Genomic DNA, 23,012 nt, shown 5'->3' with positions numbered 1-23,012 from the left:
TGCATTCACCCAGAGAGGGTCTGGGCAATCTCAGGAGTAACATTACCCATGACTAAAAAGGAGCTGCGACAATTCTGTATTGAGGATTCTCTGTTCCAGCCAGAACATTGTAGGACTTTTTAGCCCCAGACAGCCTCCATGCTGTGGTATGGACAGGAGAAAGTGAATAAAACTTGAGAAAATGAACAACCAAAAAAATTGATGCCTCAGCTGTGGCTCTTCCAGACTCAGAAAAGAAATTGGAATTGTAGGGGAATATTCAACAGGGCCATGCAGAAGGAATTCTTGGGCCAAAACATTTCACCCAGTGGCCACAGTGGCCTCATTGCCTGCAGAATTGTGCAGCCACAGCTTCAACGGGAACCGAGGCCCAAAACCTGATGACAACAGGATCTCCAACTGTTCCAGTCTGCCATCAAGTTCAAGCTTTGATAACCAAAAGAGCCTCGCAATGGATGAGCAGTGCTCGGTTATTACAGTGTGAAACTTGTTCAGTGGCACAGGAGGATTCAGAACTGAGGACAGGGGAAGGGTTTAACCCAGCCTCCTGTTTGAACAGCCCCCAGAGGGGCTGGGAAGAAACCCAGCACTGCATTCAAGTGACACAGCTCCAGACCCAGCCTGGCGGAGATTCAGGAGACATTGCCTGGCCTGAGGCAGAAAATGTCTTTGTGGATGGCTCTTCAAAGGCAGCAGAAGGGAAAAGAGTTCCAAGACATGCTGTTATTGAGGAAAGGGAATCAGACAAAGCCCAGGTTACCCTCCATGGTCAGCTCAACTGGCACAGCTGTGTGTGCTTGTAAGAGCCTGGCACTGAATGCCCTGAGCAGGAAGGCTTCAATATCTTCTGGTGACACCATCTCACCTAACAGGGTGGCAAAAGCAATTCTGATTGCTCAGCAGCCACTGAAAGAAATAATTCATATAAAAGGGATTGTGGAAGTCATAGACTCAGACAGCAGAGCTCATTTAACAGGAAAGATCCTCCAGGGGGTTATGGCAGCTTTAGGAATACAATGGGACCTCCAGAACCCCTGGCACCCCCAGAGCTCAGGCTGGGTATAAAGAATGAAAGGGGATGGAAAGAAACACTTTTGGAAGCTGGGGATAGAAACCAAGATGCCATGGGTACGGCTTTTGCCATTGGCTTGGGCAAGAAGAAGAGCCAGACCCAGGGCAGATATTCAATTATTTCCCCTTGCAATTGATCTCAGGAATTCCTTACCCTGGGAATTCTCCACCTAGTGCAGGGTGGAGATAAGGGATGCCCATTTAAAGCAGTCTGTGGCCAGAATCCTGTCTCTGGTGCAATCTCTCCCCCAGGAAGCTGGGCTGGCACAGAGCCTGCCTTGGCACTTTGCTGTTGCCAACATCCCAGCAGGACATCGGCTCCTGCCTAAGGAGTGCAGAGCAGCACCACTGGTGGCCAAGTGGCGTGGCCCGTGCCAAGTGGCCCCGAGGCCAGAAACAGCCGCCAGCACAGCTGAGCACAGGGGACCCCTCAGCCTCGGCTCCAGGTCTCTGCAGCCCCGGAGATTTGCACTTCCCGCCTGCAGCAGGAGGATGGGAGGCCCCCACTGAGCTGCACTGAAGGCAGCGCAGCAGCAGCCAGGGCTCCACAGCGGGGCAAGGCCCTGGGGCTGCCCACACATCCTCTGCTGAAATCCTCGGCCTGGCCACCCTCCTTTGGCAGCTCCAGCCACCGGGGACAGCCCTTGCTGCCACTGCTGCAGCTTCAGCGCTCTCTGGGCCTGCCCTGCCACAGCTGCTGGGCAAGAGCACGGCACAATTCCACTCTGGCTCTCACTTACACTCACACACTGCCCTGCCTGCCATGGCATTGATGGAAAATACACCAGCTCATAGACTTTAACATTGTTAACCTTTCATTTCTCTACTCAGGCTTGCTTTGCCTTGGCCTTGGGGAAAGAAATGTTAAAGGTTTTCTTAAGGGATGTTACACCACTCAATGGAGATGAGTTTAACATCTCAACACACTGGGAATGGCCCAAAAGATACCCACAAAGAAAACACCCAGCAGCAAAACATCAACCCCAGCAGCAAACAGCAACCAACACCTACCCCAGACACTGCCAGGGCTGCAGACACCTGGTCTGCAAAAGGCTGAGAAGGAAATCCAGCACTTCCCACCTCATTAAGAGCAGAAGCAAAGGAATCCCGGTCCAATAGGAAACCAAATACTAACAACTGAACAACTTGAAACTTTGGAACATTAAACCAGTGGATTTAGACTGGTTCTGACTGTATCAAGTTTGGGAAATATTTAGTAAAAGCCACGGAGCTTTTACTCCGATAGTATTTTATTTATTATATACTCCAATATATTTTACTGATACTTTACGTGTCATGGAACACTTTTCTCTGCACACCCGGGCTATGTGGGGATGGAATGATTTCTGTTGCACATCCTGGCCAGAATCAAGGAATGCCTTGACTCTAACAATAAACATATTGTTGGAGTTTTTCTTTTTCCTGCAGTTTCACTGCTAAGTTTAGAGCATTTGACTATTTTTAAATTACTCCTACTTCTATATTGCTGGTTAGATTTGGGTCAGGGATGAGAGAATAAGTTTTTACTTAGAGGAGAAGGAGAAAAAATTTAATTGACTTGGAAATTTTTTGTGTATGTTTGTGTGTGGCTCTTAGAGATAGAAAAATTTTGGTCTGGGTTTTTCGACGTTCACCTTAAGGCAACATTTTGTGAAGCTAGAAGAGATTTGAAGGTGACCCTTTAACTCATAAATAGAAGATTTGAAGGAAAAAAAAATATATAGAAGATTTGAAAGAAAAAAAAAAAGAAAAAGCAGCAGGTTGGGGGGCGGGGCACATGTGAGGCTGCTGAAGCTGCTCTGGAAGAGAAGCTGCGTTCCAGGAACCCAGGAGGAGCTTTAGAAATGCTAATCAGCACTGCTGGGACAGAGTGGGGACAATGTACCTGGCTCTTCTTGCCTGGGGCAGGAATTGGCTGATTCCCTCTGCCCCTCATCCCAAGCTCTGCCTGCTTGCACAGATGGAATCTGCACGGCTGAAGGCAGAGCCCATGGTGAGGATCTGACTCTGAAACAGAAATGGCTGAGGCTGCAATGGGAAACAGCAAATGGAGAATGTTGTGAAAACTTCACTAAAATAAGGGGGGGGATCATCCCTCTGCCCACTCCAACATCTGCTGCCCCTGTCTGTGCTGTACAGGGTGTATCAGAGCACTGGGGCTTTTGCTAGAACAAATCCAGGGAAATTAGTTGGAATTCAAGTATTTGATGATGTATTTAGAAAAATGCAGTCATTCATGCAGCCCCAGCTTGAGGGAGCACCCAGAAATGGGGAAAAGATGAAGGGCCACCAGAACAAATCCTACAACACCACCGACCAGCCCCTGGGAACCCAAACTAATTCATATCAGGAGGCAGAGAACCCATTTATCATTTCAACGGCATCATTAGATTAAAAGCTGTCCTCAAAAGAAGAAGCAACTAGACAGCTCCAGCTCCTGACCTTCCACTGAAAGAGGAACACAACATTTCACATGGGGATGGGATCAGATTATCTGTTAGCAGAAAAAGGAGGAGTTTGTGGAAAACTAAATGATTCAAACTGCTGTTGGCAAAGAGATGACAAAGGTAAAGTGGTGAAAAAGATAAAAAAATAAATAGGTGAACAGTTTATGTGTTGGTCCAAACATGGAAAGGATGGGAATGGGACACACTTTCGTGGCTCCCGGGAAGACCAGGGGTTAAACAAATGCTGCTTCTCCTCTTCTGTGCTGCAGCAACTCTCATCTTTCTACCATGCTCCACACCTTGGCAGTGCAGCTCATCCAGCAGCTGAGCCAGGGGATGCAGGCGGCAGCCAGGCCTCCTGATCCACAAACGGCTACAAAAGGACAGGGAATGAGGGCACCGAGAATAATCCCAAAACCAAAGAGGAGCCGGGAAGAACAAAACAGAGTCAAGGAGTGAATCTGCCTGGAGATAGGGCCAGGCACTTGTAGATAAGGAAGTAACGGGAGAAACCCTCAGTTCCAATAAATGTCAAAAATTGACCCACACAGATACTCAAAGTCCCGCTACATTCCCAAACTTCAAGGAGAAGAACAAAGACTTAACAGAGCCATGAATACCGGCTGTTATACAAAAGGAGGGTGCATATTAACGAGGACAGGCAGCAGGCGCATCGGGAAGTCTGAACCTTCCAAGGACCTCAGCCCGTGGGCAAAGGCAGAGGGAGATGCGGCCGGGAAAATGAGGATAAAAAGGAGGCTGCGGACGTCAACCTCGGCACAGAGCGCACGGCAAATGCCCCACGGCCTCTCCCCCTGCTCGGCAATAAAGTCACTTTTACAGGACTCCTCGCTCTCCTCCGGCCACAGAAACCTCTGGCGACGGGAATTTCCCCGCACGCTCCCGGCCGCGGGGCAGCCCCCTCTGTCCTACCCACAGCAGCCGGGCCGAGCCAGCGCTGCTCCGGCAGCGGCTCCTGCCCAGGCCCCGGCGGGAAGGAGACCGCGGGCAGCCGCTCCCGCCGCGCCCTCAGCCCGGGGCCAGCACGGCCCGGACACGGCACCACCGACCCGCCGCAGCCCCCTGCCGCCCCCTCCGCCCGCAGCCAGCCCCGAGCCCCCGCAGAACCCAGCGCGGCTCCCACCTGCGCCGGGGCCGCCTCCGAGCTCCGCCGACGCCGCCTCACCGCGCTCCGGCCGCTGCCGCCGCTCCCGGGCCCGCACAGACGCTCCCGGCGCCAATGGCGCCGCTGCCCGCCCACGGCCGCCCTCAGCCCGCCGCCGGGGCCGTGCTGCGCCCCGCTCCCACCAATCAGCGCGCCGCAACCGCGACTGACGGCACCAGCGGCCAATGGCAGCGAGCTCGGGGCGGGCTCTGCGCACGGCCCAGACTCGCCCCGCGCTCTCAGGGCCCCCCGCGCTGCGTGAGGGCAAAGCCGGAGATGAGCAACAGCCCCGGGACGGGCCCGGGCCCGAGGCGGGATTGAGCTGCCCACACAAACAAACTTCTCCGCACCTCCCGCCACGGCTTTCCCGGCCCTGCGCCTTCCGTGCCTCCGGCTCTGCGGGAAGCCCGGGAGCCTCCCTTCTCCTGCCCCTCATTAGTGCATCGGTGCTTGGCTTTGATTTCCCCCAAAAAGGGAAACCTGCCCAAAGCCCTGTGGGTGAGCGGGGGAGGGGAGAGATTTCTGGCAGAAAACTCCAAAGACTCAGAGCAGGATGAGGAGAAGTCCGTGCAGAGCCTTAAATGCAGCTTTCCCCACGCCTCCCTGCTCCCAGCTGCACCTCCTCCCCCGGCAGGGCAGGAGACAGGGAATGGGGCCGTGCTCAGCTCATCCCCCGCGGCTTCTCCCTCTGCTCAGGGACAGGAGTCGTTCCCTGCTGCACCCTGCGCTCTCTCCCAGCCGAGACTTCTCCAGGAACTTCTCCGAGCCGAGTCCATCCCCTGGGGCACAGCCCCCTCCAAGTGCTGCAGCGTGGGTCACTGTGCCACGGGCTCGGTCCTGCCAGGCCAGGCTGCTCCAGCGGGGCCCCTCTGCCCACGGGGTCACAGCCTCCTCTCAGGCATCCCCGAGCTCCAGCCTGGCTCCTCCAGGGGCTGCAGGGGCATCTCTGCATCCCCACGGACCTGCGGGGGGATCTCTGCATCCCCACGGACCTGCAGGGGGATCTCTGCATCCCCAGGGACCTGCAGGGGGATCTGTGCAGCCCCATTGTAATATAAATTGTGGAATAATTCGTGATTATGTAAAATATACATCAAGTCAGTTGTGCTAGTAGAAAAAGATTCTTAAAGTTTTAAAAGACCTGAAGACCCAGCCGGGAAAGACTGGAAACCACAGATGACAGAGAAAGAAAGACCTAATTTACAATTGAAAAAACGTGTCTCCCTGCAGAGATGGGCTCTTTCCGGGGATACTCCACCAGACGCCCAAGGTGAAAAATGCACATATGTTAGTTTGAATAGTAGTGCTGTATTAACATTTTAATAGTATGGTAAATGTAGTTTTGTATTTAAAATGAAGGTTTAATAGTTAAAATGAAAACTGTATATATGGGTTTTCTTTTAAGGAATGGGTTACTCGCTTTGACATAACCCTCACAAAATACCTAAATCTTCCAGGGAAGAAGAATTTATGGTTTTCTTCTTAGAAGAAGCTAATTTCTTCAGGTCTTGCTCAGATTCGAAGACGCCATGGGGATTAAAGGAAACAGTTGGCATATAACAGACAAGAGTTTCTTGTTTTAAATAGAATGTATGCATAACCATGAAGGATATATGAATATGCAATAGTGTAGTTTTTAAGGGTGATTCCTTTGTTCACAAGGTATGCTTGTTGTGGCTTAAGTGCCCGAGAGCATCTGGACATCCTTGAGTCTTTGGTTTTTATTGTCTTGTAATTGTCCTAACTCTGAATTTTTATTACTCTAATTGTATTACTATTTTAATAACCATGTTATTATTATAAATTTAACAGCCATGTGATTGGCGTTTTTCACGGCATGCTGAGCAACACATTTGATTTGCTTTCTCTTTGCTCTGTTTTTTTTTTTACTCTGACATTTTGGATGATTCTTGGAGGTGAAAAAACTTATTACCATACAAGACCTCACCTTATTTGCTTTCCTGTCTTAAAACAGCATTGGTTGCAATAAGGTGTTATAAATCCTTTAGTTTTTTGAGCTGCCCTTATTGGAGGCTTTCTGGGAACCTCTTTGCTTTGGTTAGTTTTTATTGCTTATACTATTTTGTTTCTACCCAAGCCTCATGGTCTTTTTTTCAGTTTTTCTCACACACAGACTTTTCAGGTCGCAGGTATGAGATGCGATCATTTACACATAAGCTTTAAGATCTCAGGTTCTGAACTGGCTTGATTAGGAGCCTTCAATTTACACTTGGGGCATGGAACAGCAATACTAGCCTTTCTCACAAACTCTGCATTGTAATAGTACTCATACAAGGTGCCAGCCTCTTAATGCACCAAAAACTCCCAGGAATTGCCTGCAGGCTATTCCGTTTATCACTTTGGCATTTTTCCTTTATTTAACCCCTCTTTTACAAAATCTCAGTCTTTTCTAGTTCTCTTCTCGCACAATCTAACTAAAGCATTATTTCTACTGACACTTATTTCGTTGCCCTGCAAAAGGCTGTGCCTGTTACAGCAGAAACTCTGATATGCTCACAAACACAGAACCCTGTCCTTATCTCAAATTCAAGGAGAGTCAGGGCTTAAGTTGTTGTGAGGGAGGAATTCTTGGAATTCCTTTGATTTGTTTTACTACAGTTAAACATAAATCATTATACTATAGCTCTTCTGCATAAAATGCTACACTTGTTGCAAAAAATATCTTAAAATCTCTATAAATGCAACTATATAATCTCGAGAATTAAAATACTATAATGTGGGGGACAATCACACAAACTCACTGGGAATTTCACTGGTGGTATCTCTTAAAGTGTCCCCTTTTCTCAACACAACACAGCATAACAGCACACAGTAAAATTCCAGGAATCCAAGTCCGAACCACTGGGGCAGAGGAACCCCCGCAGTTCGTCTAGCCACTGTTCAAATGCACACAAATCACCGCCTTTAAACACAGTGCACGTCCTCAGCCCCGTTTCTCCGCTTGTTTCCCTTCCCCGCGGGCACTCAGGCCCAGGAGCGAGGCCGGGCCCTGCCGGCTCTGAGGGACTGCCCAGCAGTGCTGCTCTGGCACCCCAGGGCCCTCTCAGTCCGGCCCTTTATCGCACACCAGCGCTCCTTGGCTGTCTCCGCAGGTGGCAAGCGAGGCAGAGCGGAGCCCCTCCAGGGAAATTCCCCGGGTGTGCCAAGGAGGTCTGTTCTACCCCCTGCCCCTGCGAGGACAGAAAACCTCCTGCCTGGCTCGCCATAATGAAACACAGATGAAAATCAAACCCTACAATTTTAATAAAGATTTGTCGGGAATGGATATGTTTATTCATAGCACTGTGGACGTATGTCAGGACTTATTGCCCTTTAATGGACATGCGTCCACAGCGTTATAAATAAGCATACCCATTCTCTACAAATATTTATTAAAATTGTAGGGTTTAATTTTTCATCAGTGTTTCACTCCCCAGGAGCAGGAAAATCCCCATTCCCTGTTTCCTTGTGGCTGCAGCCTGGAACATCCACTCAGAATGATGAACTTTCTGACAGCCCTGCTGAATGACACCAGGACAAGGTTGGTTAGAAATGGAGGAAAATGTCTTTTGATAAGAAATTACAAAATTATTTCTTTCTGTCGCATTAATTTTTAGTCCATTGCAGTTCTGTTTTCACAGTGCCACCTTCTCAGCTGATTGTGTTTATGTCCTCCTTTCTCTCCTGCCTCTCTTTGCCTGCTCTGTTTCTCTCTCAGTGTCTCCTTTGACCCAGGGCAGCTCCCACCAAAGGCCCTGCCCTGATTTAATTCCCAATCCGTGAGCTACGACAACCATGGGTGAAGTTATGAAGGCTGGCAGTGAAATGTCACTGTAGGATCCTGCTGCACTTGGCTTTTGGTCCCTTCTTAAGAGCTTTGCCTTCAAGGTCAGGAACATCTTTTCCTGGCTGGGAACTGGAATTCCAGCCCCTGGGAGTGTGTGCCATGGATCCCAGAGGGGCAATCCTGAGGCTCCCGGGGTGCTGCTCCTGCCGTGCCTCCCAAGGAGCTGTGCAGGGCAGGGGACAAGGTGCAGCAGCTGTGTTGGTGCTGCAGTGCCACAACAGCCCCTGGTTCCAGGAGTTTCCGCACTGTCAACAGCCGTTTCTGGGATCCATGATGCCCTGCTGTGTCCCCATGGATATTTGGTGTCATGAAGTTCTTCAGTGTCACAATGGCCACCTCGCTCCATGAGCTTCTGCAGTGTCCAAATGGCCTCCTTGGATGGGCAGTGTCACCATGGACCATTGGCTCCATGCAGCCCCGCTGGGTCACCATGGACTCCTTGGTTCCGTGGGACCCCAGAGTCACAATTGACTCTTTGCTTCGTCATCCTATGGGAGAGAACTGTCCTTCTCCCAGGGCCTATGGCCAAAACTGGGATTCCTTCCCCAAATTTCCTTATATGCAAAGATTGTTCCCTGATGAAACTTGCCAACAGAAACAGGTCTGGCTGCCTTGGCCACCCAGGGGCCACCTCTCATCTGCCTTTCAGACACTGGGTCCATGTGCTTTTCTTGCTTAAAAAGCATCCATCTTGACCAGGCACCCATGGCCAAAATTTAGGATCTGCCTCCCAAATTCCCTATATACAAGGATAGCTCCCAGAAAAATGATGCCAGGACAGAGACGTCTGGCTGGCTTAGGCCTCTGGTGGCCGCCATTTATCTGCCCCTCAAGCACTGGTGTTCCGTCCTTTCCTTCCTTTGGAAAAGAACCGTCCTGCTCCTCCGGATGTCCTTGTCTGAAATTGGGATTCCCACTCTAAAACTCAGTACATTGAAGGATTGCTCCCAGGCTAAATCTGCCAGTACCATCAAGTCTGGCTGGCCTTGGCCTCTGGTGGCTGCCCCTGCCACACTGGGACTTGGTTCTTTCCTTCCCATGGAGATCACTGTGACACTGTGGGCACCTCATGGAACCAAGGGGATCATTGTGGCACCACTGGAGCCCATGGAACCAAGGGGCCATGGTGACACCGTGGGGCTTCATGGACCCAGAGACCATTATGACTCTGTGGGGCCTGATGGAACCATGGAGACCATTCCGACCCTTCAGGGCCTGGTGTCACCGAGGGGGCATTGTGACACCTCAGGGCCTCCTGGAAGCCAGGGACCATTGGGACACTGATGGGCCCCATGGAAGTGAGGGAACATGGAATAGGTCGTGCTGGCTTAGCCTGCCAGGGTCCACCTGACAGGTCTGGCTGATCTTGGGATGTCTTGGGCTGCCTCTCATCAGCTCCTGGAGCACTGGGGCTCCGTGCTCTCCTTTGTATGGAAAAGAGCCGTCCTTAATTTCAGATGCCCATTGCCAAAACTGACACTCTGCCTAAAAATTTCCTATATTCAAGGGTATTTCCCTGAAAAAAATTGGGCAGCTTTGGCTGGCCTTGTCCTCTGGTGGTCACCTCTTGTCTCCCCCTGAAACACTGGCGCTATATTCCTCCATTCCTATGGAAAAGAACTGGTCCTCATGTCCAGGAACCATGGCCAAAATTAGAATTGGCCACCGAGTCCCGCTGGGCTCACGGAACCATCTGCAGCCCCGGGCAGATATTGACTCTGCCAGTGCTGCCATCCTCCCTCCAGTGAGAGAAAAGGACACAGGGCAGGCACACAGAGGAGCAACATGAAGACACCGAGGTCAGTGAAGAGGAAGTTGAGTCCCAGATGGGAGGGATGAGGAGATGCCTTGATGTTGGGGATTAAATACTCTGATAAAAATATGGAGAAGGATGTAATTGATACATCAGACTCTCTTTTTCCCTATTAGGCATTGAAAAGTATGGGGAGATGACTTGTTTCAGCAAAGCCTCCACGCCAAAGTAAGCAAATGTTGCAGTAGCTGTGATCCTATGAGAAGTTTGAATAGACAAAGAGAGCAGAGTGATGAGACCCTGTGCCCTCAGGGAGAGAAGAAGACCTCTGTTCCCAGAGATGAAGATGATTTCAGAAATAGATGAAGAGAACCTTTGCTCTTAAACAGCTCATCCTGAAACTAATACCCCATAAGTTGGCACGGCCCATAAACACAGCTGTGGGAAAAACTGTGAAAAAATGGGAAAGACTTCACGATTTCACTTTTTCCGAGTGGCTGCTATTCGTGGAAATTGAGAGCTACAAGAGAACTGTTTTCTTGTGGAGAAGTCTCCATAGCAAGAAAGAGAGACTCCTCTCCCTGAGTGAACTAAAGAAGGATTTTTCTAGAGGTGGTAAAGTGACTGAAATTGCTTTGGTTTGTCCCTTTGCATAAAAAGTAAGTAAGAAAAGGTTGAATGGAGAGGGGAAGTATTCTGAAAGTTTTCTTCTGATCCTTATTACTCTTTTTTTACTTACTGTTACCAGCTTTTCTTTATACCCTTTTAAAGATTTGATCCCACTTTGCCTTTCTCCTAATCCTATCTCGCAGCAGGAAATTAGTAAGTATTTTATAGTGAGTGCACTGGTAATTAGCCAACACTGAACCCACCACACTAATTAATGCACTGGCCGAGAAAGCTCAAATTAGCGAACAAAAACCACGACAGAAACTTCCTGATGAACTGCCCCAGACCAGAGGGAAATCAAGGCAGAGCCATGGTTCGTCAGGACTTGCTTGATCCTATTGAGCCCCGTGGTGCATTTGGAACTGAGCCCTGGAACCTCAGGGCCTGAGAGGAGATTGCACAAACCTTTCCAGGAGTTAAAATCAAGAGCAAACAACCGAAAGGTCTCAATGCAATAATGGGTCCCACTGAGGTCCATCCCCAACACAGGCTCTGTTATTTCTATGGTTTTCCCCCCCTCCACGCAGCCCCCCGAATGAATCCGACTAGCTCAGAGATATGGGGCTGTGAGGGGAGGAAATACCAGGAGAGGGAAAAGGTATTCAGAAGAGGCTCCTTACCCAGGGTGTTGGAACAGCTCTCTTTATTCTGTGGTGTCCATGGAGAGCGGGGCAAAAGAGGAAGAGCAGGAAGTTTCAGGGGTCTATATAGGTTTTGGACAGGGTGGGCACTCCTGGCTCCCCGCCAACCCCGTTGGGGCAGGAGGGAGGATCCAGGGGTTATCATGATCAGAGCCACAGAGGCCCTAGGAAAGGGGGGACAAAAGGGTGTACAGGAGCTCACCGTAACACCTCCCCCTTATTTGTTAAACAAGGTTACAGGAATTCACTGGGCTCAATTCAACCCCGAGTATGGGTTTCCCACCACCCCATGTTGGTGGCGTAGTCAGGCCTCCTCAGGTTAGCCAACTCTATGTGGTTGACCTCTGAGGTAGAAGGTATGAGACCCTTGATAGCTTTGAAAATCAAGTGACGCAGGATCCCGAACGCTAGGGTTACAAAGAACAGAATAACAAAGACTAACAAAATTGATCTAACTACAGATGTCCACCACCCCGTGAATCCCCATCCCTGGAACATTCTCTTCAGCATTTGCTGGATGACAACTTGCATGGGGTTCATCACAGGGTTGAGTGGAAGGTAGGTTTTCTCTAAAAGGGAAGAAAAAACATTTTAAGAACATGTTAAAGCTTCTGTTTCTGCCGGAAGGAATTCCTGCCTAGGAACTTCTTCTCCCATCCGGCGGCGTCTTCTCTTTGAAGCATCGGCTACTTGCTTCTTGTCCCCTTCTGTTCGACCTGGATTCTTGGGGACAAAAGGTTTCACCCACTTCTGGGGAATCCACCGAGGGCCTGAGGGAGTAGCTACACACGCATAGCCACGACCCCAGGTTACAAGTTCATAGGGACCCTTGGTTTCCCAAGTTTCTGGATCCCTAATCAAGACCGGTGGATGCTGAGACAATTTAAACTGCTTGCCACTGTTAAAGTGACGTACAACCGGTGGACTCATATTTTCGAATGAACAATTTAGAAAATTGATAGTAAACATGGCTTTACAGAGCTTCTCTCGTGGAGACATCCACGGAGCTGAGCTGTTTTGTTTTTTCAATACCTGCTTGAGCGTCTGGTGTGCATGCTCGACTACAGCTTGACCTGTGGGGGAGTGGGCAATGCCAGTCTTATGTTCCACTCCCCACTGCTGGAGAAATTCCAGGAACTCCTTGGATACATACGCTGGGCCATTATCTGTTTTGATCGTTTTTGGCACCCCCAATACTGAAAATGCTTGTACTAGGTGTTGTTTGACATGTGCAGCCTTTTGTCCTATATGGGCAGAGGCATACACTGCACCTGAGAATGTGTCCACGCTTACATGAACGCATTCAAGGCGACCAAAACTCTGAATGTGTGTGATGTCTGTCTGCCATACCTCACAGCTGCTAAGGCCTCTGGGGTTTACCCCCATGCCTAGCGATGGCACGGCCTGGAGCTGGCAATTAGGACAGTTGGTCACAATGGCTCGGGCCTGACTCCGTGTTAGCTGGAACTGTCGAATCAAACCTGGCACATTCTGGTGGTAATGCCCGTGACTCAGCTTTGCCTGCTGGAAAACATCAGGGAGACTTGCCTTTTCAACTGGTGCAGCGAAGGAGTCTGCTTTTCGGTTCCCCTCCGCAATCTCACCTGGCAAATCAGTGTGTGACCTCACATGCATCACAAAGAATGGATGTTCTCGGTGCGAGATTAAATAAATTAGCCTTGAGAGTAACCTGAAGAGATGTTCATTTTCTATTTCTCTGAGCACAGCCTGCTCCGCCCTGGACACTATACCTGCCACATAGGCAGAGTCCGTCACCAAGTTGAACGGCTCGGAAAACCTCTCAAAAGCTCTCACCACTGCAGCCAGTTCAGCCACCTGGGGGGATCCCTCCACAAGCTCAATATCAGCTTCCCAATGCTGAGTCTGTGGATTTCTCCAAGTCATCACCGACTTGTGGGAAGCCCCAGAGGCATCAGTGAACACTGTGAGAGCTCTGAGTGCCCTCCGGCTCCTTTTCTCTTGAGGAATCAGGTGGAATTCCTCATTGAACAACTTGTGAGACGGGGCATGGACTGATATTTTTCCCCTATAGCTGTCCAGAGATAGCTGGAGACTGGCACTGCTCTGGAGCAAATGCTCAAACATCCCTTTTGTCAGCCTCTCAGGAGAGTTCCTTCCCTCCTCAGAAAGCCTGACTGGAAGGTGAATACATGCAAAGTCACACCCTGCTAATTCACACAACCTCACCCTGGCCTTCTGAATCAGCTTTGCTATCAGCTCTTGTGGCCTAGTGATGGTTTTGGATCTTTGGAACGATAGGAAAACCCATTCTATGATTAAGAGTGGGTCCTTCTGCCCCTTGATCCATTGGAAAATCAACCCGTGCAGGTGTGGCAGCTTTCCTAGAACAATGAACTGGAAAGGCAGATTTGGGTCACACCTGTGTGCCTGCCTTTCTGACAAGGCCTTCTGTACCTTTTCGATTGCTGTCTTTGCCTCTGGAGTCAGTTCTCTGGGGGAGGCCAGCTCCCTCTCCCCCTTCAATAAATTGAAAAGAGGTTCCAGATGTTCATTTGTGAGGCCTAGCCAGGGCCTTACCCAATTTAAAGACCCACGCAGCGAGTGGAGGTCTGCTAATGTTCTGGGGTTGCAATTTATCTCCAATTTCTGTGGGACAATAGTCCTTGCAGAAATTTCCAGGCCCAGGTATCTCCAAGGTGGCATTCTTTGAACCTTGTTTTCCTGCAGTTGGAATCCAGCAGAGGTTAAAACTTTAACCACTAGGTCAAGTGTATATTGGAGTATAGAGTCATTGGGAGCACACACAAGCACGTCATCCATATAGTGTAGGATGATGGCATCCTTTCTCTCTGCACGTACTGGAGACAGTAGTGCTGCTACATACTGTTGGCATATGAAAGGGCTGGATTTTAGACCTTGGGGCAAGACTTTCCAGTGGTAGCGTTTCATCGGGGCTTCTCTATTGACCGTGGGAACTGAGAATGCAAACCTCGGGGCATCTTCAGGGTGCAATGGAATTTGGAAGAAGCAGTCCTTTATATCTAACACAGCCAATTTCCAGTCCTGGGGAAGCATAGCTGGACTCGGCATCCCTGGTTGGAGAAGTCCCATGTCCTCCACAATTTTGTTTATCTCTCTGAGATTGTGGAGCAATCTCCATTTGTCCTTCCCAGGCTTTTTTATTACAAAGACTGGGAAATTCCAAGGGCTGTCTGTCTCTTGCAGGTGTCCTTGAGCTACCTGCTCCTCCACAAGTTTTTCAAGCACCTCGAGTTTTTCTCTACTCAGAGGCCACTGTGCTACCCACTTTGGGGTGTTATCCAACCACTTTAACTTGTGGGCATGGCGCTCCACAGCGGCTACTTCCGAAAATCCTGGGGTGTCTTAGGAATGATTAACTGGACTCCCCACTGGGACATGGTGTCTCTCCCCCACAGAGGAGCCTTATAGTCTGCCACAAACGGGCGAACACTTGCCAATTTCCCGTCAGGTCCCTCAATTTGCACTACATTTTTAGAAATTTTTGCCAATGTATTTCCTCCTATACCCTGAAGTTTGCCTGCCACAGGTTGCAATTCCCAGTGTGATGGCCACATAGTTTTGGGTATCACCGTGATGTCTGCACCTGTGTCCAGAACACCTTCCACCTGAAGGTGCTCTGACCCACGTGCTAGGTTGCATGCCATGGAGGGTTTATCCTCTCCTACTACTTCCGCCCAGTAGACTTCTGGAGATTTTCCTTCTACTGTGATTTCCACTGGGATGGGAATGGCTTGTGCCAGAATTTGCCCCTTTTCTAGATAGAATGGAGGGTGCAAGCAACGTGCCAACAGCATAAGGCTGGATATTTTTCCCTTAGTAGTCATGGGAACTATTTCAATCTCTGGAGGTGTGTATGCTGTGTCCCCAATAACAAAATACTCACTGTCCAGTTCCATATCGTATGCCTGCAGGTCTTGTGAGCTGTTTGGCAGGTCCACTATAATGACTTTCCAATCAGTGTTTCTGAAATGAAATCCTTTGGCAGTCACTAGACGTGGCCGGCCTAGTGGCTGCCAAACCTTGTTAGTAATACATTTCACATTTTTATTTTTCTCTCCCCCCCACCATTGTACCCACCCTCCCCCTTATTTGTTAAGAGAGAGACATTGTCACATTTTGGTCCTGCTACATTTATATCTTTGCGTGTAGCAGTAGGTCCGCGCTGTGCATTTAGTTTTTTTGTTTGTTGATCTGTCTCTGGTTCTGGTTCTGAGGACAGTTTCTGGCAAAGTGTCCTGGTTTCTTGCAACGCAGGCAGATGATGTGCTGCAGCTGTTGTGATGATCTGGGTGGCTTCCTTGGGGTTGATGCAGCAGTGGCAACAGGCTGTAAATCTGCTGGTGCTCTATGACTGACAGGATTATCAAGCAGCTCTGCTCTCCTGGCGCAGGCTTCAATCATTTGGGCAAGACTGGGTGCTGGATCGAGAGGAAGGCTGAGAAGAATCCTACGACAGGTCTCATTTGCATTCCTCTGAGCCATTTCTTTAATCAACTCTGTTTGCACACTGGTGTGTTGCACGTGTTTTTCAACTTGGCTTCTCAAACGATCCACAAACTGTAAAAAACTCTCAGAAGGAAACTGTTTGATGTTAATATAGCTGCATTCAACCTCAGTGCCTGGTAATTGATACAGCGTCTTTTCTGCAGCAGTACAGATTTTTTCTAAGACCGATCTAGATAACAGTCTGGTTTGTTTTTCTGGACATTGTATGTCCCCTGTACCACATAAATGATGTATTGTAATGGGCTGGCCATCAGTGTCAGTGGCCACACTGGGTGTACGCTGTATTTCTTGCAAAACTGTTTCCAAAGCCAATTTCCACTTATTTTCCCATATCTCATATTCAGACGATGTTAGTAAACATTTAAACAAATCAGTTATATCTTTTGGCACCATTTCATTTGAATTGAATGTTGCCCTCATCAGACCCTTAAAAATCTCACTCGATCTCCCAAATTCTCTCTGAACCTTACAGATTTCTGTTTTGTCCCTGTATAGGAGAGGTTGGTATGTCCTTGTACCATTTCTTCTCCCTAAATAAACCACTGGGGCTATAGATGGTATAAATTCCTCGGTAGAGGCAGGCTTGTGTTCGTCCCGCGCACCCCCCACCCCGGTGGGGGGCAGCTCGCCCCCACCTCTCGGGCTGTCTGCTCCGCGGTGCAGACTCGGTCCCCGCCCCGGCTCTGAGCCGCTGGGCTGCTGTGCCCTGCCCCCGCCCTGCTGTCCTCAGCACTGGGGCTGGGAGCTGTGCAGGGGCCGGCCCCACCCCTGTTCCCGGGGCAACCCGGGGGCTGGCACTGATAAGGTGTTGCTATGGGAGATAAGCAGGCGTCGGAGGAGGGGAGGGAGGAGGGGGTGGGGGCGGAGGGGGTGGCAGAGGGCGGGGGAAGCAAAGGAATGCGAGTGGGAGGGGGAGTGGGGGGTGGAGCGGCCCGCGCCGGCGAAACCACATGGCGTCCGCCATTATCTGGCCGCGTGTGCCCCGCAGATGCCGTGCTGCTCTTTAAGACACACTCCGGGCTGTATCTCTCCAAAAACAAGGTGTTATAGGGAGATAAGGGGTGGGTGAGGGGTTTTCAGGGCTGGGGTATTGAGGGGGTGGGCAGGAAGGGGGAAAGGGAGTGTTAGAACTGTGTTTCTGCATTTGCATGCTTTCTTCTGCTTCTAAAATATTTTTCCGTGCTTGTAAAAATATCGGAATAAATCGAGAAACTTTATGTTCACCATTTTCGACTTTTAAAGTTAATATCTGTCCAATTTGATTCCAAAAAGCAAGCGAATTCAGGTCTTGCACAGTAAAATTTGGTATTTCTGTCTGTAGCCAGCACACAAAACGCAGGAGGAGCTTGTTAGGGAATGATACATCATTTAAGTTATTGCTAAAATGTGTTAGTATACTCTTCTGTTGCAGTGAAATGTTAGTACCCATGATTTTTAATTGTTTCACTGGTCTAGTCTCCACCAGAGATAATAACACAGCACGAATGATTCGAATTTCCCTCCGTGGAAAACCCAAGCGGGGGGGGCACAGGGGGAGGGGCGGTCCTCCCACAGGTGGCGGGTCGCCTTCAGCCCTCTCGTCCCGTGCCTGTTTCCCCCTGGAACGTGGGTATGCGCAGCCCACCGGTTCCCGCTTACTCGCAGTGGGGTCCTGGCTCCTCCTCCCGCAAGCAGCCCCCCCCAGTCACTTATGGTAACCCCTCCCCGCCAGGCGCGGTCCCGGGTGCCGCGTCGGAGAATTTACCAAGCCTGTGACTGCGGGATTCGTCTGTGAAACCCTCTCTGGGGGTTCCCTCTCCAGTCGGCTCTTCCTGGGGTACACAGGCAGAGGTCCCCGACTGTCCCCGTGACTCAAAGCTTTTAAAGGCAGCTAGAGTACCAGGGCAGTTGACTGTCCCAAAAGCTTCTGACTTCCACCGAAATAGGGGGTCCAGCTTCTTCGTGGGCTCAGAGCAGCACACGTTGGGGCGCCAACTGTTATTTCTATGGTTTTCCCCCCCTCCACGCAGCCCCCCGAATGAATCCGATTAGCTCAGAGATATGGGGCTGTGAGGGGAGGAAATAGCAGGGGAGAGGGAAAGGTATTCAGAAGAGGCTCCTTACCCAGGGTGTTGGAACAGCTCTCTTTATTCTGTGGTGTCCATGGAGAGCGGGGCAAAAGAGGAAGAGCAGGAAGTTTCAGGGGTCTATATAGGTTTTGGACAGGGTGGGCTCTCCTGGCTCCCCGCCAATCCCATTGGGGCAGGGGGGAGGATCCAGGGGTTATCATGATCAGAGCCACAGAGGCCCTAGGAAAGGGGGGACAAAAGGGTGTCCAGGAGCTCACCGTAACTGTTAGTTTTTGTAGAGGAAGCGTTCCAGGTGAGGTCCAGTCTGGATCAGGAAGTGCGGGGCACCGCGGGCGGCTGGGACAAGGGGACAGGAGCCTTCAGTTGACGGGGCTTTCTGGTTTCTCTCCTTGCAGCCGGGCTCTGCGGGTGCTGAGGCTGCTCTGGGCTCTGCCAGGGCCCTGCTGGAGCTCAGCACCGGGCTGCAATCAGCCAAAGGAGAAATGGGGTGACCTGCAGCACAGACTTGCTTGAGCATTCAGCAGCACAGCTCAAGTTTGCAGAGTGTACACGTCCAAGGGAAAACATGGCACCTCTCAAAACATATACTTTTTCAATAACTTCTGAAATGAAATCAATCTGAGATGACCCCAAATGACATTTTCCAGCTTGCTCAAGCAGTAGCTCAGCCCTTCTCTGAACTGTTTTCTCCCCCACCTGTCTTTTACTCCCCAACTGCTCCCTCTTTTCCCCCAGTGAGTTCCCAGCCCGTTCCAGTCTCCATCACACTGTTGCCTTCCTTGGTGCCCCTCACCAGGAGGAAGGCCGAGCCCCAGGCTTAGGGACTCATCCTGTCACTGGCTGAGGAGCAGCAATGTCTCAGAGGTCCGGTGGGATTTTAGTGTCATTCAGAGCTGCTCTCCAGCCCTCAGCTCTCCTCACTGCTGAGTTCCCACTCCCTTTTCCTCGTCCTTGCAGCAGGATGAGCTCTGTGAATCCCCTTGAGCCTCCCCACTCTTCCCAGCCCACTAACCCACCTCAGTTAGGCTGAAGCTGCAGCTTCTCTGTCTCCTCTGGCACACCAGTGCAGTCCCCTGTGCGGGGAGCCCCAGCCCCAGAGCACAGCACTCAGCAGTGCAGTCGGGGCTGGAGCAGCTGCCCTGCAGCCCTGGCTTGGCTCTTTGTGGCAGGGAATGCTCCCTGTGTGCAGCTGTCCCTGCAGGATGGCCCCAGGGCAGAGCCCAGCCGGGCTCCCCCTGCAGCCCCTGAAGCTTGGGGCAGACAGTGGTCCCAGAGCTGAGGTTCACGGGGAGCACCCGGAGCTGTGCCTCGCACTCTGTTGCCGTGTCACAGTCTCGTGTGCAGGGGCAGCTCCAGGGCCTTCTTCCTCTTCCTCCACCCAGGCCAGCTTGGGCACTCTTGGGGCTCTCTGCTCCATGTCAGCGACTGGATTTGTGGCTACTTGCAGGAGAGATGGCTCGGAAAACTCAGAGTCAGCAAGTCCTGCTGTTGTGCCTGGAAGGCACCTTCAAGAGAGAAACCTCAGGAAGGCTCAGGACAGCAAGTCCTGCACTCTGGTCTCGAGGGCTCCTGCCACAAGGACAGGAGACTCCTGTCAAGGATGGTGCTCTGGCCTCGAGGGCACCGGCAGCAGGGATGGGAGATGCCTCCGGGGCACCAAGTCCCACACTCTGCCCTCGAGGGCACCTGCAGAAGAGAAGCCTCGGGAAGGCCACGGGTCAGAAAGTCCTGTGGTCTGGCTTTGAGGTCAGCTGCAGGAATAACACCTTGGAAAAGCTCCAGGTCTGACACGAACGAGTGCGCTGTGCAGGGGCTCCTCACAGCACTGCTCTGTCCCGTCCTGTCCTGTCGCGTGCTCGGAGCACTGTGGCATGGTCCTGTCACCACCAGCTCCTGTGTCACCACGTGTCACAAAGGGCCCTTGGACACTCGGCTGCGTTCCATGCTGCAGCGTGTCACAAAGGACCCTTGGATACCCTGTCCCGTTCCATTCCACGGTGACCATGCTGCACCGTGTCACAAAGGGCCCTTGGATACCCTGTCCCGTTCCATTCCACGGTGACCATGCTGCACTGTGTCACAAAGGGCCCTTGCACGCACTGCCACCTGCCCTGGGGCCACCCCCAGCCCCCCAGAGTGGCCCAGGTTGGAAGGAATGCCTTGCCCCAAGTGTGTCAGACAGCCCAACAGGATCTTTAGGAACGGCTCAGATCATCAGCAAACGCTGCCCTGCTCTGCGGGCTCAGAGCAGCAGGAGCCCCCAGGGCTGCCAACGCAGCCGCGGCGGGAAGGGAATGGGACCTTCCATGGAAGCTGCCACGGCCTCATTGGGGCGCGTCTCGGCCCGTGGCCATCCTAAACCCGTGGGTGTGACACGGACAAGGAACTGTGGGCCAGGGCACGAATGCTGCTCTGAGCCCTGGGGCCCGGGGAGCGCTGACACCAGCAGGTGAGGCACAGTCCCTGCCCAAGCAGACCTGCCACCCCCGAGCCCTGGCAGGGCTGGTGCCCGTCTCCTGCCCCAGAGACCTGTGCCCCTGGGGGCTTCTGTGCCAGAGGGAGCCAAACCCACGTGCACTGGGGGCTGTGCTCCTGCCTGCAGGGGCTGTTGGCAGGAACACCTGGAGCAACTGCTGGCAACACTTGGTCTCTGTCAGAAGCTCTTACCGCATGCTGAAATTATTTTCTCGTTGAAGTTATTGCCTTCAGCACAAAAACACCTTAACAGCAAAGGAACAGAAGAATCTGGCAAGTAAGAATCCTCAGTTCAGGAAAGCTTTACTCCCATTGCTCAACTCAAGTAGTTCCAAAATGGTGCAAACTTCCCAAATTAATTGGGATGGCCTGAGGAGGTGAAGATTTGGAATTTTGCTTCTCATCTCAAAGCAGCAACTCATTTGCCTTAACCTCATCCACTGAGGGTCACTTTACAGAACATAACACTACACAAAACAAGGGCAAAACCAAGGGCCATTCTTTGGTTTGCAAATGGTTTTCTATGAAGGGATGATAATATCCTAACTCTCTTAAGGAATAAAAGCTCTGAGTAGAAAGAAAACGGGCTAATTCTCCCCCTGGTAGAGATATCTAAGTGTCCAGTAAAGTACAGCTTTCCCCCCTTGTTCCCTGCAGGAGAATCAGGACCATTAAGAGGAAAAGTCACAGATATTCACAGATATACAGAGCTGAGCCCTCTGTAACCAAAGCTGTGCCAAATCACAGATGGTGCTTTCAAGCTGACTCAAATTCCAGCCTAGACCTCTCACCTTCCAGACAACTCCTTCCCCAACACCCCACCAACACCAACCCCCTAAACTCCCACACAAGCCCCCAACACCCCACCAGAACCCCCAGCTGTCCCCGTCCCTCTGCAGAGCTTTCCCACCCTCCAGCAGACCCCCTGGTTCCCTGCACGTGCCGTGGGATGGCACTCAGGAGGATCTGCTCCAAGGCCTTCCCCTGGAGCAAGCTCAGGCTGCCAGGCCTATGGATCCTGGATCATCCTTCCCTCTGAGCCTTCCCGTGCACGGCTGTTCCATTGGCACATCTGTGCTCAGCTGGGACTACTCTGCTCACCCAGGGCTGCTGGTAAAGGATGGAGAGCAGCCTGGCAAGCTCTTTCTCCAGCTCCCTCTGTGCTCTTGGGGAAGGCAGAACCTTCCACAGGAAAGCAACTGGTGCCACAAGGAGTGGGTGGCATCAGGCAGCTCTGGGGAAGCCCCTCAGGAATGCTGTATCATGAGGGAACACTGTTGGCCTTGACCTGTTGGCACCTGCAAAAGCTTCAAATCAGCTGCCTCAGCTTCCAGGGCCTCTCTTGGCCAGCATCCTGACGTGGATGCAGGACGGCTGCCAGGCCCTGCTGGGACCCAGCGGGACAGGAGCGGCTGTCTCGTGTCCACGCAGCACCCGTGACACAGCCAGGGTCATCCCAAGAGCAGACAGACGCTCACGGGCCAGCAGAGAGGAGCAAGGAGCCCTGGGCTCCTCTCAGGGTATCTCAGCTGGGCTCGCTCCACAACACGCCCCCATTGGAAGGCCTGCTGATGCCCAGCTGCCAGAAATGCCTCCCTTGTGCTCTCCAAGATGCACAGGGAGAGCCAGTGAGCAGGACATTTGGGAGGCAAACCTTCCAAGCCTTTTCTGAGGCCAGGCACACACCAAGACCAGCCAAGACTCTCCACCACGCTGCCTGGCCCACCCAGCCCAGTCTGTGCTGGCCCTGGGCCACAGCAGCTCCCAGCAAGCAGGAGGCAAATGCATCTTGCCAAGAGCTGAAACACAGCAGACAGGGAAGATGTGAAAAGTGAGTGTGTAAAGGCCTTTTAATTCACAGCTCCCACTGAGAGCTTTGAGGCTCACAGATGGACAGAGATGGTTCTGCTCACCCCTCTGTCCAAACGGGGGGTAAAACACGCTGCTGCAGGTGCTTGGGTTGGTCCCTGCAGGTCCAGGTGGATGCCAAACCTGCTCTTCACAGACTTCTCCCTTCCCCTGTCCCTCTGCCAAGTGCAGCGGGCCTCAAGGACTGAAAGGAGCACAGAGAGCCAAAGGGGGACACTTGCACCTGCCTCACTGGGAGCTCCCTGGGAAGCACTTTCCTTGAGAAGCAAGCCCCTGTCCTCCAAAGGCATTTCCCCAAATGTGCAGCTTTTCTGCTCAACACCAACACACCCTTAGGAAACGCTGTCAAGGCTGAAGGACTTCATGTCCTTTCAGGACAGGCACTCCAGCTCTAGCTCCTATTCCCCCAAGTGCCTTTCCAGGTGGAGGCTCAGATGTGCAGCCCCAGGCCCTCTACAAACACAAGCTGCTCACTG

General features: G+C 51.6%; 1 protein-coding gene across 1 annotated transcript in view; it reads right to left on the bottom strand.

The window, feature by feature from the left end:
* Positions 1–23,012, bottom strand: part of LOC140681477 (uncharacterized) — a 472,703-nt gene that overhangs the window by 410,912 nt on the left and 38,779 nt on the right. Inside the window, 1 exon segment of the mRNA XM_072921312.1 lies at positions 11,173–11,184. Within this exon segment, the coding sequence (XP_072777413.1) occupies positions 11,173–11,184 (12 nt within the window).

This window comes from Taeniopygia guttata, chromosome 36, assembly GCF_048771995.1.
Source record: "Taeniopygia guttata chromosome 36, bTaeGut7.mat, whole genome shotgun sequence".
Lineage (NCBI taxonomy): Eukaryota > Metazoa > Chordata > Aves > Passeriformes > Estrildidae > Taeniopygia > Taeniopygia guttata.
The sequence above is the reverse complement of the archived record's forward strand: the minus strand, read 5'-3'. Positions and strand labels throughout refer to the sequence as shown.